The 18,913-nt window shown below is 43.2% G+C and overlaps 1 protein-coding gene across 5 annotated transcripts in view; it reads right to left on the bottom strand.

Moving 5' to 3' along the window:
* ESR1 (estrogen receptor 1) overlaps positions 1-18,913 on the bottom strand; it is a 421,083-nt gene that overhangs the window by 249,174 nt on the left and 152,996 nt on the right. For 3 of the 5 annotated variants that reach the window (XM_053904374.1, XM_053904373.1, XM_053904372.1), the window contains exon 2: positions 18,046-18,567. In XM_053904374.1, the coding sequence (XP_053760349.1) occupies positions 18,046-18,497 (452 nt within the window). In that variant the 5' untranslated portion in view covers positions 18,498-18,567. Of the gene's footprint in view, positions 1-18,045; positions 18,719-18,913 lie in introns of those variants that run through there. The other 2 variants (XM_019431732.2, XM_053904375.1) reach the window with 2 other exon arrangements.

Raw genomic sequence — 18,913 nt, forward strand, 5'->3', positions numbered from 1 at the left:
TTACAATAAGTGTACAAGAGTGAAGGGTATTTTAAGTACTATGCAAACCTTGACCCTTCTTTCACATGCTGTATGAAAACTATCAGAAAACCTCACCTGCTCCACCTTCAAAACACCTGCCAGTTCAAATTCTTGACATTTCAAGAAATAGTGTTAATTTTCAAAAATCAATTCGGGTGGTTGTGTTTTTTAAAGAGTCATTATCTTTTAGAAATGCATACAGAAATATTTACAAATAAAATATAACTGTCAAAACTGGGTATTGAGTACATGAAGGACCGTTATATTATTCCATTCCTGTAAGTATTTGAAAACGTGCAAAATAAAAAGATCAGTTATTCCTCTTTCCAAACCCTCCTTTGGCTCCCCAGCTCATTGAGGAAAAGCCAGAATCCTGACAATGGCCTACAGAGACTCTACTCACTCTGACCCCCAGAGCCCTCTCGTACTCACCTCCAGCTTCTTATTCTACTCCAATCATCCCGGCCTCTCCAATTTTTACACACCAGGCATGCTCCTGCCTCAGGGCCTTTTCACTGCTGTGATCTCAGCTTGAAATGCTTTTCACTGGGATATCCTTTTGGTACCATTCCCTTCCCTATTTCAAATCTTTGCTTCAGTGTCACCTTCACAATGGAACCTTTACTGGTTTGTCCGATTTCTTTACCGGTCTATTCTCAGTGCCTAGAACAGTGCCTGACATACAGTAGTTGGTCAATAAATACTTGTTGAATGAACAAATGAATGAATGAATGAGCAAACTGGGTTAGCCATTCAGTGAACCTAGGTGGAGGTTTCACAACATCATCACAGTGAAGTTAGAGCCTGTCAGCAGGCCGCATTGATCACTTTAAACCAGATGCCAAACAGTGATTTCGATGGCCCAATGTGGTGCCCAGGAAGTGAGCAAAGTACACACAGTGATGTTTTCCAGAGCCTGAGACTGAAGTAGTCAGAACACCCAGCAGATCCCTGAGCCGATCCCAAACTCCACCAAGAACTGGCCACCACCATCAACTACCCGATCAACCCGGTGGAAACCTGGGCCCGCAGCCATCCCACACCTTCCAGAACATCATGACATTCTTGAAAACCAAACTCAGGCATTACAGACAGGTCGGCAAAGTCCTGCCCTGTTGTCTCGACACCATGGAGGCCACCATGTGAAGTTTGAACCGCTGACCACCCCCCCCACCCCCCACCCCCCCCCCCTCCGTCCCCCATACATCCAGCTGAGAAGAAGGTCAGGGCTGGGGTTCTGGAGTCACAACAACCCTCTAGAACAGATATGCTTGATAAATTTGCCCAGGATTGAACAGAATTTGTTTTTAAAAGGCTTGGTTCATTTGTATAATTACGAAACCAAAAAAATGTTGTAGACTGGAGTTATAGGATTTGAGAGAAATTTTCAAATGATTTTTTTTAAACAATCTGACCTTGGAAATGGAATTACTAAATGCCGTGAAATGAGGATGGGGTGGGGGGAGAAACAGCTGCTCTTTCACTCCTTGGAAACATCAGGGCCTCAGGCTTCCCAGCACGGGCTGGCATGTTATAGCCTCTGCATCTGTAGTTTCCTCTTGTTTCTGGACAGCAGCCTCTAGTGTTTCCTGCAATTAATAGACAGTATCCTCCGGTGGTTTTATCTAGACAGCAGAGTCAGAAGCAACCTGAAATGTCTGGGGATAAGGACTCAGCTTTTCAGTCTCTACCCCACTTACTCCACCTTTGTACAAGACTTGGCCTTGGTCAGAGGAGAATCAACATTACATTATCTTTATTGCCCTTGTAAGTGGTATTTATAACTTTTTGTATTTACCTCTGAAGAACTCTTCCTGAATCTTCTGCTATAGTCCTGCAAGGTATAAGCCTGCTCCGAAGCCAAAAACAAACAACCAAACAAGCCAACCTTTGATTCACTACCTTCCCATCCCCAGTACTCTGCCCAAGCCCGGCTCACGTCCAGTCGGGACGAAACCACTCAGCTGTTAGTCAGTGGCCTCAGCTGCCACCAGTCAAAGCCACGAGTTTCCTAAGCAGCTGAGAACACTGGAGAAAACCCTTCTAGCCTTGCTCAACTCTTACCTCCAAGCTATGTCTTGGGGTATGACTCTGGGGGTTCTTCGTGGTCCTTGGGTTGGGAGGGAGCAAAAGGAAATATTTCCAAGGACTTGGGAAATTCTCGCTCATGTTCCATTCCCTGTGGTCTCACTCAAAAGACTTCAGAGACTTCCCCCACCCCCACCCCACCCTCCACCCCCAGAAAACGACACACATACGGCTATCTGAACTACACTCGGAAGATTATTGGAGGATTTCTTATACCACTGACTCCAGTGCACCTCCCTTTTCACCCCACAGCCTGGACTTTTTTGCAACCTCCCTCAAGGGAGATCCCCACGCCACATGTCTTCCCCATAAGCCCCCACCCAGTCTTCCAAGCCACGATGTCCAAGCACAAGCTCTCTATCCACTCTACCACCCCCACGTGCTGCAACCCAAGGAGTGGAAGAGGGGAAACGCACATCTATTTAACGTGTTGCCTAGATAGGAGTGGTGCTTTCTCCTTCCAAATCTTTCACACTCGAGAAGAGAGCACTTCAGAGAATATTCTTTCTACACTATTTTCTGAAATCTAATGATGACACAAAAATATAAGAGAATTCCCCCAAGACAACCAAGAAAAGTGTTGTTTCTATAGCACTCGCTTCATGCCTCAACAAAAGCTACTAATTAGTGTTCTGGCCACAAGGTCTCTTTTAACCAGGCCCTACTTGTTGATTTTCTCCTCGTGCAAAATTGTAATCTTGTAATATTAACGTTGTAATGTGTGCCCTTGTATTTTCATCTATCTTGTCAGGGGATACAATGAATACCTATGTCATTCTGTGTTTACTCTAAACCCTATGTCCTTAATTACAATTAATGACAATGGCAAAAATAAGTGTGCAAATTCTGTGTCAGCCTGCCTCCTTTCCTGTTAGGGAAAAGACAGGCAGGTATCTGTGTACTTGCTAGAAGGGGAAGCCATAAAAAATAACCTTCAGGCTTCAAAAATGAAACACAGTAAACAGTAAGGCAACACCGTTATGCCTGCCAGATTTAACCAATAAAAATTCAAGATGCCCTGTTAAATTGAATTTCAGATAAACAATAAAGAATTTTCTAGTATAATGTTGCATAGGACATGGTTATGCCTAAAACTTTTTGTTATTTATCTGAGACTAAAAATTACCAGCACATCCGATATTTTGTTTGGCAATCTCAAATACAATGCTTTTCAGAGAAGACAACAGAGATCCAAAAATCCGGCAGAAATTATAGAGTTGAGTTCAGGACAGTGGGGAAGGTTAATCATAACAGGCTTAACCATGCTTTTCTCATCAAGAGACAAAAGCCGATTTTAGACAAAATTAGGCAAGCTAAAGGTGCATTAGGTCTTGGGCCAATGGGATATCACATTAAATTAACATTCACCCATTTACTAAAATTACCTAGGAAGTTAAAAGACTAATGTACCTTCTGATTCACACAGCTTAGGTCATTCACAGGTAAGTACTATCTAGCAAAGTCCCGTGAGGCTTGGGGCTTTAATTGATCTTTCTCACTTTCCGTCCTCCTGCTGCTGCTCTCCCTTGCGTAGATCCAATTAGAAAGTTTTAGCCTGGACTCTGAGAAGATTAAAATAATCATCTTCCGAGGAGAAATATTGACTTAGAAAAAGTCGCCACTGACCTAATCATCATTTCTGTGTGTCACATCACCTGTTCATAAGGAGCCACCAGAACATAGATCTCAGGGCATATGCCTCTCAAAATATCACTGCGGTAGCTGTGTTTTCAACTTCTTAGTGGAAATCATTTTGCTGAGAGCATATTGATGGCACTTTCACAACCGGAAGTAAATACATTTTGGTCTACAATTTTTCACGAAACAGAAAAGAAATAAGAAGGGCAACCTGAAAAGTCTATATAGTAAGTTCTATCCCCTCAAATTATTTTTCTTTCATACAAACAAATGCCACAAAATGTTAATAAAAACAGATTTAATTTCTACATGATTCTCTTTACACTGTTGTGAATTACAAGATTAATATCTCCTTTTTATACATTTTACCTGACGAGTCTAACCGTTACAGAGCTGTTAAAATTGATTAACAGTTCAGTAACATTAAAAGAATTGAGAGTGAAAAAAATCGATAGTTTTGTTTAATTATAAATCCTGCCTTGATAAATATAAATTTCTATAGAATAAATGGTGTCAAATGATCTTAGGTTAGTACAGTTATAATCCATTGGCCACACATGCCCTTCTTTAACACATTTATCAGGAACATGAATTATACTTAGGACATATGGTTCCATCAGTTGCCATTCTTATTAAACTTACATTTCATTTCCTGGAGCAATATTAAACTACAAAGGGAAACATTTAATAGTAAACAGTATATAACCAACATCGGGCTTATTAATTACCTGCAAAGAAGACGCATGTTTTTCAATACAGGACCACATTTAAAAAAAAATTATATTGTAACCTGGCTGCTGGGTCAAGCACAGACTGGGCTATTTCTTTTTTAATTTTGCCAATACTAAGGTGAAATATCTATTATGAAATAATGCAAGTTCCATTTTCACATTTGTAATTGTGAAATAAAAATAGTGCCCAACTGCCTTAGAAATCTGAAAAGAGTCAATATAAGTCTCTAGAGAAATCTAGTCATTCCTGTTAAGTCCTGAACAAAGAAAAAAGAAAACAAGAAAGGCACTCTTCAATCACTAAGTAAATAAGATACACTTATTAGAACCGAGAGGACATGATCTAAATGTAAGGACAGGTAGTAAGTTTCTACTAGGGTCTTAAAACCAAAGTGCCAAACCAAGGGGCACCTGGTGGCTCAGTTAGTTAAGCGTCCAGATCTCAGTTCAAGTCATGATCTCGGGGTCCTGAGTTCAAGCCCTATGTTGGGCTCCACACTAGATGTGAAGCCTACTTAAAAAACAAAACAAGCAAACAAACAAAAAACACTGAAGTGGCAAACCAGGATCATAAATTCTCCCTCGGACCATATGCCAATTAAACAGATGGCCTGTCCAGACAGGCAGGGCTGGAACACTCACTCACTTTTACCATCATTACAGTTCTGCAGCGATCACTATCAGGCATTCCTCCATTCCACTCTGCTTAAGCTTCCACTCTCCATGCTAGCACCACAACAATGTCCTCAGTGAATGGAGGCTGGTCACACCTCCATGTGTCAAGTATGAAGTCACTGGCTAGAGGCAACATGGGTTCTCTGACCCCACTAGCAACATGGGCTGGTTCTCTGCCCACACTGATATTTTGGGGGAGCCCCTTCACCTCTCTAGATTTTAATCACTTTGCTTGGAAAATAAAGAGGTAGGAATACATCATGCGTAAGGTCCCTCCTAGGTTTAAAATACTGTAATTTCATGAATTTTTCTGTGTAAAGAGAGGATTGAACCAAATGAATGCTATATTCCTGTCCAGATTTAAAATTCTTTGGTGAGTTTCACATACAGAGAAAAGCATTAGATTCCTATCAGGAATTCTGTGTAGGATTTTGTTCAATGGCTCCTTCTGATACTAGAAAGGAAAACCATCCCCCTACTTAAGGGAAAAAATGTTGAAACATGCTTTTAGCAAATATCATAAAAACATTCATTTCCCATAAAACTAAAAGAAGCAACCTGGAGACATAACCTAAGATTAAAGCATTGTCACAACCAACTATAAAAATATTGCAAAGAATTAACAAACCAACTGCCAAGTAAATCAGTCAGCGACAGAAGACACCCTATCAATTTTTCTGCGTATACTCTAGTGGGTAAAACTTGAGCTCCAAAGTCCAGCTTTTAGACTTAGAGTCCCTGATCTTCCATGACTGAATTAGGACTGGCTGTGTGACTTGGGCAGGTGACCTCCCCTCTCTCGGTCTTAGTTTTGTTATCCGTAAACTAAGAATAATAACAGTACCAGCGTCTTGTGGTTGGTATAAGAATACCAACGCGATCTTCCATTTAAGGCTTTCAGCAAGGTCCCTGGTGCACTATGCTCAAAAGAAACCAGCAATGGCTATTATTCAAGTTATTGCTCTGATTCTTACCAACTTAGCTTTATTTGCTGAATTCAACAATTTGGCTCTGTAACTTACTGAGCAGTTATTCTGTCAAAGGAACTGGGCTGGAAACATAGGAAGGATCTGGCAGTAGGATCCAGCATCTCTATACGGCCTCGCCTGCCCTTCTCTGCCTGGCTAAATCCTCTTTCCAGTAAACCTTTTGGACCTCTGCATTCACAGATGGGGGCTGTCCATCGGGTGAAGGGCCCCTCCACAGTCTACTGGTCTCTTCTCTGTGACGATTCTTATTCCACTGTTTTTTTTTTAACGGTTTACACATTCATCAATCTCCCTCTTTCAGTCTATAAGCAACTTGACAACAGATTTGGCATCCAGTATCTACATGGAGGTCAGTACCTGATCAACATTTAATAAAGTTTGCCAGAAAAAAAAAAAGATTGCCGAGTGAATATATCCATTAATAAATAAATTCTATGACATTACTTTAACCTATTAATTAATTAAATATTAATTATTTAAATTATTAAATTATTAAAAATTAATAAAATCCATAGACAAATTTAGCTACAGCCATAATGAAAGGCATTCTGTGTGGGAATTTCCATTGTAGAAGTACCAAAAAAATTTTTTAAAAAAGGTGCTACGTGCACCATGAACATCTGAGAGAATGCCAGGTGGAAAACCCAGCTGGTAGGGGTGACATTTGAGCTGAACCTTGACTCCTGGCCTAACAGAGATGGGACCAGACGAAAGAAAGGTACACACCAGAGATGGAAATAACTGTGAAGAGGTGGGAAGTGCCATTTAAACACGGTTTTGAACAGGAGCTTCGTGGATGAGAGGAGATCAGTCAGAATCAAATTACAAGGGCTTTGAATGGGGTGTGCACGTGTTCTGTGACGAGTGAGAAGCCACAGGAGGGTTTTGAGCAGAGGAAGGATCAAATCAAGTATATGCTTTGGGTAGTAAGCTGAGGTAGCAAATTGAAAAATCAGAGTGTGAAAGCTCGAAAGCTGAAAAGCCAATAGGGAACTTATGGCAGCGATAACGGAGAGCTGGCCGTGTGTGGAAAATGAGAGAATGACATGAGAAACGTCTGAGAAGAAACTTCTTGTCTGTGTGTTTTCAGATGTTATGAATGACTGGGACCGCGCCTCTGGGACCTACAGCTGTTGGACACAGAAACGCCAGAACAAGTGAACACTTCTCCAAGTTACCTGATAACTTCGCTGGCCATTTCCCAAGGTCAAACACAGACTTCTTAGAAAAGCAACTCTGGTTTCGTCGGTCACGGCTGCTGAGCACCAGAAGCAAAGAACGAGGAACCAGAAAGCCCCACACCGTGTGGGGCCTGGAACTGGCACAGCAAGTCAAGTCGTGTGGGCGCTCAAGGAGACTCCGGCTCGCGGCTAATCCAAGGAGCCGCACTGAAACACGTGCTGAGATTTCAAGGACTTGCTTTTAGCTGATGACTCTTGGCAGTCACGTGAGGAAACGGCAGCCATGAGAACTGAACAGCGTGGGGAAGCCTCACCAAACTGCACCCTGGGCCTTCACGTCCAGCCAGAGCAGCTGGATACCACCCATTTCCCTTATTGATAAGCGAGTTTTCTCAAACGCAAAGGGGGGGGGGGGGGTGGGGGGGCGGGGAGTGAAGGAAGGAAGCATTAAAAAGTGCACACATTCTGGGGCACCTGGGTGGCTCAGTCGGTTAAGCATCCAACTTTGGCTCACGTCATCATCTCGCAGTTTCTGGGTTCGAGCCCCCCGTGGGGCTCTGTGCCGACAGCTCAGAGCCTGGAGCCTGCTTCAGACTCTCTGTCTCCCTCTCTCTCTGCCCCTCCTCTGCTTATGCTCTGTCTCTCTCTCAAAAAATAAGTAACAAAACGTTAAAAAAATTTTTTAATTAAAAAAAAATTGCACACATTCTATCTGCAAAAACATTCTGCCAAATACTTCATGACAGAGTACACGAAGGGAGCTTTAAGTAAGTCCTCCACGTCAAAGCCTCCAGGGAACTTTCCACACATGCAACTGGAAATTTGGTGCAATGCATGAACTGTACTGATATTTAGGGGTTTCAGGTTGCATAAACCATGCTGGAGTCTCGTGTATGGCAACTCTCCGAAGAGTTAAAGCAAAGAGGACCCTGGCGGGGGTGGGGTTGGGAGCGGGGAGGCCTAAGGGTTTCAATTACTGTCAATTATCTAAACCCTCAACACAACCCTACATCACGAAGGCTCCCGGGCACAGGTGTGTGCGCGTTTCCTAATTTCATCACATCCTGCGGCAAAAGTCTACCGCCTCATATTCCTCAATTTCCCCGCTTTGCATCCGGTCAGCACCCAGCGCACCTGCCTACCTCAAATCTTATTTTGCAAAGACGATGAGTAGAAATAATTGTCACAGTCACTCTTCTCCCTCAGCACCTCTTTTTACCCTTTGCTTCTGAGACCCATGTGGCTGGATGAACCGAAGACTAGGAAATCGGGCAGACCTGGCTTTCGACGGTCCCCCACAGGGCCAACACGGCAAAACCACCGGGGTGATTCTGAAATCATCCTTGATTCCAACGTGCAACCACGGTTGAAAATCCACTTTCGCAGACGCGCTATAATGTTCACCTCCGTCCCTCTCCCTTCCCCGTGTTCCTGTTTTCCAAATCACAGACAAATGCCTTCCTTGCCCTCTGTACGCCATAGCCTCTCCACAAACTGCTCACCACATTCTCAACCACTTCCCTCTCTGGGACTGGTCCAGCCCACAGTGCCTAATGCCCCTCACTTTTTTTTATTGATATACTTATTTTTACTCATTTGGAGTTTATTACAATTGCTTTGTTTTGTTTTTCTAGAATACCACCTGGCATACACTAAGCATTCCAAGAAATATTAGCTTCCTGCTTCCTTTAGGTTGAAAGAATTTAGCTTCTAATCACAATAGGGTATTAAAGTTTGTCCCTTGAAGGCAAAATAAACAAACATAGGGAAGTCACAAACATTCCAGAGTCTTAAAGAGCCCTCATAGTCACCTGCTTCAGTGCAAAGCTGCCAACTGTCTTCTCAAGCAGTCATAAAAATGATTACTTGCTATGTGCCAGGCATGTTTTCAAACCTCTATGAACTTGTTTAATCCCCACAACAACCGAAAGAGATAGGTCCTATTTTGATTGGCATTTTACAAGCGAGTAAACTGAGGCACGCTTGAACCGGAGATTACAGCTAGGCAGGAGCCAAGCCAGAAACATAAGCTGCTGGCCTCCCAAATCTGTACTGAAATCACTCTACTGCATAGTAGCAAGTCTCATTATTTGCGGTAGTGGTGACTTTAAAGTTTCCATGAACAGTAAGTAAATCAGTGAATTCTAACCCATTGCTCCAAGGGGAAATATGGGATTAGGTTCTTGCAAGCCTCTGATCATAACATTCCCATCAACCAATTAATACATAGCCTCATTGGGGCGCCTGGGTGGCGCAGTTGGTTAAGCGTCCGACTTCAGCCAGGTCACGATCTCGCGGTCCGTGAGTTCGAGCCCCGCATCAGGCTCTGGGCTGATGGCTCGGAGCCTGGAGCCTGTTTCCGATTCTGTGTCTCCCTCTCTCTCTGCCCCTCCCCCGTTCATGCTCTGTCTCTCTCTGTCCCAAAAATAAATAAAAAACGTTGAAAAAAAAATTAAAAAAAAAAAAAACATAGCCTCATTTCATGTGTGTTTCTGTTTAAAGATATCATATTTAACATGTATTGGTGATTCATTAACATTGAACTCACAGCCAACAGCACTATAACTCATGCTCAAAGTTTACCTAACACACTCATTTTCTCTACATCAGACACATCACAGCCTTCTTGCACTTAGGAACATTAGACAGCGCTCCAGCATTATGCTTGGGGGTCCTTTTAAACAGCAAAGTCACCCACAGAGAGCACAAAAATGCCAAAAAAAAAAAAAAAAAAAAAAAAAAAGCGTGGCACTGCATGGACACACACAGGACACTTGTTCACAGTAGGAGAGCTGACACAAGAAGGCAGCGTGTCGCCTTGTTTGACCTCAGCTGGGAACATGCATGTCAGATGACTCAAATTTTTCCCCACTCTGCACATGTCTGCGAATGCCCGAGAAAGTGCCATGAGTACTGATTTGGGGGTTATAAATAAATTTTAGCAAGTAGGCAAATTCGAAAATATGGAATCCCCGAATAAGGAGAATCAACTGTACTTGGAACATCCCTCGGACTCCTTTCTACTTTTATTCCTGAGGGAGAGGGATTCACAAACTCCCCGCACTCCTCCAATCACAGCTAAAGACCCCCTCCTGAATGGCCATTCTTCCAGTAAGGGACATGAACGAATCCGTGTAACTGATGTTTGCTGCCTACCAGCAGCCATCCACTCAGCTAAAAGCTTCTCAGGACTTCCACGTGCCACGCAAGTTGCTAAGAGCTGAGACGAATGCATTGAATAAGATACATCTCTGTTTGGACCAGTGCTCAGGGATTCCTCCTATTAGAAAGCAAACAGATTTCCAAAGGTCCCACGGGGTTTTCAGAGCGTTAAAGAAAATAATTTCTCCATGTAAGTAAATTGTATCTTGTACTCAGAAGGTACATCCTTTCTTTCTGAATTGCTCGAAATATTCTTGCAGAAATAAATGTAATCATTTGTAAGGTCTTCTAAAAAAAAAGGCAGAAAACGTAAAGTTAACAGAAGGGACCCTTAAAATCAATTACGTTTCTGGCAATGTCGTATTGCAAAAATTTCACAAAAGCAAAAAACAGACAAATAACAACAAAACAAAAAAAAACACATCAATGAAAATACTTTAGTGATGTAAGTAAAATGAATCATGGATGCACCTGACTGTTCAAAAAGGAGTGTTTTTGTTGACAGAATGAAAAGTCCCAGTGAGCTTTAAATGACTTGTGTAAATTCACATGGACCTAGAACTTTGAGAGAGACAGCGGCCAAGGCTGCCCTTCAGTTATCTCCATACAAATACACATGCAGAAGACTGGCCCTCAGGCTCCCCCCATCCACATACCTACTGTGCGCTAACACTGATATGTGAACTGCTAGGAATACAAAAATGTGTTTTATTTCATCTGTGCCACTGATGAACTATACACATGAGACAAGGTAACCAAATGAATGAATAAATGAGTGAACTGTCAAAGCAATCCCACTTAAGTGAAAATTTCTTTCTGATTTTGTTTTGTTTTGTTTTTAATTTCTATCCTTAGAGACAAGAAAAAAAATTGTTTTTAAAGCTTTTACTGTAGTTAATGCTATTCTGGGTTATTCTTATAACACTGGCTTTCCCGTGCTAGGTAGGAACTCTATTGAGCCCCGCTCCAAATTTCATTAAAATAACAGATGAAACAGGTCAATAAAGAAATAAACCAGAATAGGTGGAAGAAAAAAAATCTGGGAATATGCAGAGGGAGCAACTAAAACAGAAAAAGAAAGAAGAAAGAAAGAAAGAAGAAAGAAAGAAAGAAAGAAAGAAAGAAAGAAAGAAAGAAAGAAAGAAAGAAGGAAGGAAAGAAGGAAAGAAGAAAGAAAAGAAAACTAACTTGATAGGGGGAAAGAAGCCAAAAAGTTTAAAGAACATTAGAAAATAAAGCAAAGAAAGGAGAAACTATGAGAACGGATTACTTAAAAAATCAGCAGAAAACCGAGGAAGTATGCCAATGCAAAAATGACTATTTCTAACAGCATTTAGTTGCAGGGAAATTAAAAGAAAATTGTCTTTTACCTCCAGGATCTTAGGGGGAAAAAATCCCAAGTCTTTCTATGAGAAAAGTGAGTCAAGTTGCCAAGAAAACTGCCCAGGAAGTGGTGCCTGGCACACCCACATCGGCGGCTGGGGCCCTACACAAGCCGCTGTTTGGCAACTGGCAGAAGGAGCCCCCCAGCTGGAGGAGGATGCAGGCTGGGAATGGCAGCAGGGGGCTTTGGGACCAGACCCCTCTGGAGCTTCTGAGCCGGAGGTGAGAATCTGAGCGTTAACATGCGGAGGCCATTCTCTCCCCCCTGAAACTGACAACACTTGGGGAACTGTCTAAAAGAAGAGCCCTGGGGCGCCTGGGTGGCTCACTCTTAAGCGCCCCACGGCTCAGGTCAGGATCTCACGGTTTGTGGGTTTGAGCCCCGCGGCGGGCTCTGTGCTGACAGCTTGGAGCCTGGAGCCTGCTTCGGATTCTGTGTCTCCCCCTCTCTCTGCCTCTCCCCTGCTCATGCTCTGTCTGTCTCTCTCTCTCTCAAAAATAAATAAACATTACCAAAAAATAAGGAATAAAAAAATAAAAAAGAAGAGCCCCATCCGAGTTTATCCAGGGCTTATTTGGAAATATCTAGTCCTGAACGTTTCTTAATGAGCTTTATTGGCTTTAAGTGAACTTCTATTTTTCCCAAGGCGTAATTCACAGAAAGTAGAAAATTACAAGACAAACTAGCCTACTATCTCATCAATGAGCACACAATTAAAATAGATGTTGCAGCAGACTAAGGACCCAATTCTGTCCCTCGAAAACGTGCAGAGGGAAAACCAAAAAAAAAAAAAAAAAAAAAAAATCCAGGCTTGTTTGGAGATTTCTTTTCAAATTTTCTGCATAGTAGTCATAAGTACTTATTAGATTTATGGTATTCATATAATTGATAATCTCATCATTGAAATATTGACTATTTACTTAAATTATAACCACCCCAAAATAAGTGAAGTACATTACAAGAACTGGATTTCAGCGTGGGATAAACCTCTCCAGGCTGTGAAACAGACATCTAGAATGCTGCCTACCCCAGCTAACACCAGAACTTCACTGCCACTGTCACTACGGTTCTCATTCTCACCACCCCCACTACCACCCGCAACATTCTCTCTTCAGCACAGCACCACATCACTTACAAGTGGCAGTCACACCGTTTCTTAATCGACCCAGCTTCTTGAAATTATTTACCTTCTTAAACTACATCCAATTTCGTCAGCTGGGACCAAAAGAGTTGTCTTTCTACCTGTCATATTCTTAATAGGGTCTAAACATATACATATAATTGGAAGTGTTGCTGATTAATGCAGAGCCTCCCTCGAAATTCCTAACAATATTCTCCGAGGTGCAAAACTCAGCAAGTATGGTTTCTTTCCTCATGAGATCAAGAATATCATAAAGGGGCTTCACCTCCAGCCCACCGAATTCTCCGGATTTCAGAGTGCAGCAGGAGCGTCGCGTTTTCGGGGTGGAGCAGGGAACAGCTCAAACACACCTTTTCAAAAAATGGCATTATCCGTCAATGCACTGGCAATGCTTAAAATATAAAATAAAACTACTTGATGGCTTTGACAGGCTGCCTCCTTTCTATGAAATCTCTCACACTTTCACTTTGGTCGGTCTGTGCTCAAGTGTCTGCGTTTTGGGGATTTATAAAGCATCTTTCTCTGGAGTGTGCGCCTTGGTGCTAAACAGTTGTGGCCGTTCTATGCTTTCCTGCTTCAAAAAGCAAACAGCGTCTTGGAATGAAGCTAAATGACTAATTTGTCCTGTCCATTCAATGTATCCTGGAAAAGAGAGGAACACGTTTAGCATGCGGTTCCTTGTGCCGGGTTCTTCTAAAGTTACATTAAAAATAATACTAATGTCGCAAGGAGGAGTCAGATGTATTAGTTTTGTGCTGAGTAGGTGTTTTAGAAAAAAAATATAATTATAATTCATGTCTTTCCTTGTGTAAAACTATTTTCACATAATCAGGGTTTTGACTTTTTAAAATGTATCTATAAACAAACGTTATTTATGAGAAGCCTGGCTGCAAACAAATATTGCGGATGGTGATAAAGATTTTATTTAAATTTGACTTCCACAGAAAAATGATCTCACATTACCATTAATTTATATTTGCAGTGAAACTCCTGACCACTTAAATTTGTCCTTTCCTACTATCTTTTAGCTTGCAAAAGCACCAGAATGAACATTACTGGGTGAAAGAAATAATACAATATCGAACTCTTGGATAGTTTATGCACTGCTTTCATATATATTATCCCACCTGACAAAATTATTAATATCTTATCATTAACAGAAAGTTTGCCATCTCGTATAGTTTTTCCTGATATGTATGTTTCCCGCCATTGTTTTCTTGCCCCCTGCCCCCTTCTTTTATAGTCTTAAAACAAGAGGAAACCAAAATGCTAAAGCGGCATCTTCCCAAATCCTGAATGTCACATCCGAAATATATATATTCACAAAAGCAATCCAAGGATCCAAATTAACTGAGTGCGAGAAAGCAGATTAGAATAAGTGGCAATTATCTCTCAGAGGCTTTCTACCAAATAGGTACAAGCCACATGGAGTAGGTGAAAATGAAATGGGGATTCAAGATGTGATTCTGCTTTCAACCTAAAATCCACTCATTCTCGAGGCAGTATGTGGCGCCTTCAACTATTCTTAGACCAACGCAAAATGTCAGGTAAACAGTAGCGACTTAAATGAATAAAATGAGAGCAGATATAAAGGGTCCTAAAATATCACCTAAATGCAAGGAAAGAATTATTGGAAACTTGAAAATTAGCTCTTCAAATCTCTCCCTAGAAATGAGCTTTATTCGAAGTTGAGAAATAGTTTTAAATGATCTCAATTTAATACCAATTACTGGGCATTGACTCTGATGCAAAAAATCGGTGTGTTTGCTAAGTTTTGGGGAAGAAGCGGGGGCAATATTGAGCCTTTAAGAATATTGAGTAGTAAAACTGAAATGAATGCGGAGCACTAAATACTTAACCTGAATTTTTAAAAACAAGGTGGATATAATTACATTTCACCTTTAGTTTTATTCAAACCTCCTAGGTTGTTTGAACGCTATAAAGAACCGAGGCTGAGATGACTCCCAGTTGCCTTCACTATGAAATTTCAGGTAAGACACATCTTGCAAAGTCACAGCTCTGCCTGTTTACAAATGTATTCCCTCTCAACAATTGGTTGGGACGCGTGACCATCTTTCTCACATTATTGTATGCCCAGGGCAGTTGTATCTATTACATTCCTCTATAGATCGATATGGCTGCATATTGTGGCCCCTAGAAGAAAGTAACCATAATATCTTCATGCTAAATGATGTGAACTTCACATAAATTCTCTGAACATCCCAGCGGGACATTCAGCGGGACAATCCACATGACAGCGCCATTTTACAAATGGAAAAGTTAAGAATCAAAAACAGTAAAGCTTAATCTAACTGACCTGAAGACACCAGCTAACTTCTAGGGGGGAAATAAAATAAAGACGATTTAAATAGCTTTTTAGTTTGTGTAGCTAAAACGGCCGACCACTTACCCGAATTTTTTGTCTCTACTGGTCATAACACGTTAGGCCACTAACTTTCAAACTTCCACAGCAAGAAATACGTTTTACATCATAGTCGGCTCATACAAGCATATATAATTAAAACAAATTTTCCAGAACAAAACCCACCCTTACTAAATATCATGCACTCTGATATCTTCTATGATATTCTTTTCTATTTTATTCCTTAAGAAAAAATGCTCTGGAATCACTAAACTGATTTCATGATCCCCTGGGTTATGACAAGCAGTTTCAAAACACTGCTTTCAACTCCCAAAACTTTGGAAACTGCTGAAGACAAGAGACAGTTTCTACAAGAGCCTGGTCAATTCTTTGTACCCAGAGTTATTCAAACATGAAAACTGAGAGGGTAAAAATATTAAATAACATCTGTCCATTTGAAACAACACCTGCATGAAGTCGTCTCTTCTGCCCTGGTTCCTGAGAGGCAGCATTCAAACCAAGGATGTTATAGGAAATAAACTACAGAGAAAAAAATCATTCTGAAACGGAGTTTCCACATGGAATCCAACGTGTATGAATTTTTACTTCATTATTAAAGTTCCGTGTCATTTTTTTTCACTATTCCAAACATATTTGAATATCATCCAATGCAAAAAGTTTAAGATGGGGCATATCATAGTGATATTATTTGTCACTGGGATGATGAACAATTCTGAATAAAATGTGGTCCCCTCTTTATGTGACCATGCTCACTTTGTAATTAGTAGCAAGGCAGTAAATAATCCACCAAGGAGCAGTCTCATTAGTGCCCATTGAATTCAGTAGGATTAATTTGCAATAAAAGAACTGAAAATTAAATGGAGAGGAAAATAGTTTCTGGAGTCCACCAGAAGGTTATGGAATTCACATCATACCAGTGCCTTCCTTCACATTGAGGAGTTTAAAAGGTTGTGAGAATAAGACTTAATCGTTGTATTTTGTTCTAACACTTTAAAAAAAAAAAAAAAAGGAAGAGATTCTTTCTCTTTCCATTTTAACCCTGAATTAAAACAAGTAAAATTAATTCAAAATATGCCACCTTTTTAAAGTTTTGTTCATTCTTTGTCTTTTAAGTAATAATTCAGTCTGAACCTGTCTGGCTGTGGGATGCTCTGAAGTCCTTTGAGAAGGTTGAAGGATAGGGGGTATGTTCAGATACCCCAAGAGGATGCCCTTCCGTATCATCTGGGGCCAAACTGTGCCTTCCTCCTGTTTCTTCTGCTATGAATATCTCTGGAAATAGAACACTGAATAGAAAACAGTCTGCGGCTTGCATTGCACAAGGGTCCAGGTGAGGGCAGGAGGCCAGTCCAGGCACCAGTCTGCAGTCTGTGCCTAACTTAGTACCCAGCCATGTGGGCACCCTGAGGCCTTCCAAACCCACTCCAGAGTCTAACTGGCCTTGGATGGCTAGGGCACAGGTGTTCATCAGGGTCACCCACCTAAGCCCTTCCCAGGCCCATCAGAAAGAGAACAGAGAAACTGTCAAAGGGGAAGGGGAGAAGGGAGAAAAGTATAATCCTGGGGATGGGGGTGGGGGTGGGGGAGAATAAAAACACAAAACACTGGCCACTTAAGTCACAAATGTGTTACTGCATGTCTTGGAATGCTCACACCGCTTCTACAGACTGAAAGGCACAGAACCCACCTGAGCCCGCACACCACTGGGGGGGAGGGGGGGGGGGGCATTCTCTGCCCGGTAGGCCGGAGATGTAACTTAGCTAGAAGAGTTATTTCAAAATGCTCTTTGATGCCACATGTTGTAAACTGACAAGACACCTATAAATCTTCGACTGTCAGAAGTCATACGCCAGCAATCTGCTCCAACACTGACCCAGCCAGATAACTCAGAAATCAGAAACTTGTTCAGACTCATTCAATTCTTCTATTGCTCATCTGAGGAGCGCAATTCAATCCAAAAGCCCTTGAATTTGGGATGGAGAGGAAAGGGGAGAAAGTAGGTGCTGGGAATTGCTTGCTAAAACAAACAAACAAAAATCATCGTCACCATAATAGTAGAGTGCATATTTCTAACCCGAAATTCTAGACGAAAGGAAATTTTGCGAGCACATTAAAAAATAATTGCAAATAACAGTAGTAATAAATTAAACTCGGAGCTCCGCTAACCCCAAACACCTCTAGCCTTAAATACCAAAGCAGGACATTGACTAGGGACTCCAAAAGCTTTGCTGGGGTTTTTGTTGTGGGTGTTTTGTTTTGTTTTGTTTTGTTTTGTTTTTGCTTTGGGGTGTTTCCCCCAACAAATAACTGCCGCTTTATACGACTTTCCAAAATGAGTTAGGAAGCCCACGGGTTTTCGGAGCTGCCTCTTACGCAGATGGTAGGGGGTGGAGAACAGCATTTTCTTTAAGCTGCTGCCAAGCGAGAGAACTTGGCTCTCGAACCAAGATCTACCAACCACCGCCGCCCCCCGACCCGGGTCGGGCCGCGCGTCCCGCAGCCCCTGCGGCCGGGCTGCCCGGTTTCGGCCCCGCAGCCTGCGGCCTCCGGCGAGCTCCCGGCGGCGCGGCCCCCTCCCTCCCTCCCGACCGCCGGGCGCGCGGCGGGCCACCCCGACGTGGCGCGGCGCGGCGCGGCGCGCGGCGCGGGTACCTGTAGAACGCGGGAGGACCGGCCTCGCGCACGGCGTAGCCGCTCGGCTCGTTCTCCAGGTAATAGGGCACCTGCTGGCCGTGGGGGTGCAGGAAGGGCGAGAGCTGCGGCGGCGGGTGCAGCAGCACCAGCGGGCTCGGAGACACGCTGTTGAGCGGCGGGAAGCCCCCCAGGCCGTTGGCGCCGAACGCCGCCGCCTCGGACCCGGAGCCATAGGCGAGGCCCGACTGGCCGTAGACCGGCGCGGAGGCGGCGGGCGCGGCGTTGAAGTCGTACGCGGCGCCCTCGGGATAGCTGTACACGGCGGGCTTGCTGCCGTCCACGTACACCTCGCCCAGGGGCCGCTCCAGGGGGATCTTGAGCTGCGGGCGGTTCAGGGTCTCCAGCTCGTTCCCTTGGATTTGATGCAGCAGGGCCATTCCAGACGCTTTGGTGTGGAGGGTCATGGTCATGGTCAGTGGCCGTGGGCAAGGCGCACACGGTCTCCCCGCGCGGCAGAGGGCTCAGCAGCCGACCGGCCACCTGGAAGAAGAGCACAGCCCGCGGTTAGAGGCGGCGCAGCGCATGTCCCACCGCGAAGCGAGCTCTGGCCCTGCCCCGGGAGCCGGCCCGTCCCGCGGAGCCCGGCGGCCAGACGCGAGCAAGTGCAGCCCGGCGCGAGCGCGCTCAGCCAACTCCCGGGCTTCGAGTCTCCAACTTTAAGTACCGGTCTCCCGCGCTCGTATGCATCACAAAGGTGCTGGAAGCCGGCCAGGGGCTGTTGCCTTGCACTGACATTGGTTTAAACATCACTCCGGGCAGCGACTCGTTTTGGAGCGATCCCAAAGAGCAGCTTCCCTGAACTTTACTTTACTTGTCGCTGCGGGTT

Source organism: Panthera pardus, unplaced genomic scaffold (genome assembly GCF_024362965.1).
Source record: "Panthera pardus isolate Hobbes unplaced genomic scaffold, ASM2436296v1 HiC_scaffold_17, whole genome shotgun sequence".
Taxonomy (NCBI): Eukaryota; Metazoa; Chordata; class Mammalia; order Carnivora; family Felidae; genus Panthera; species Panthera pardus.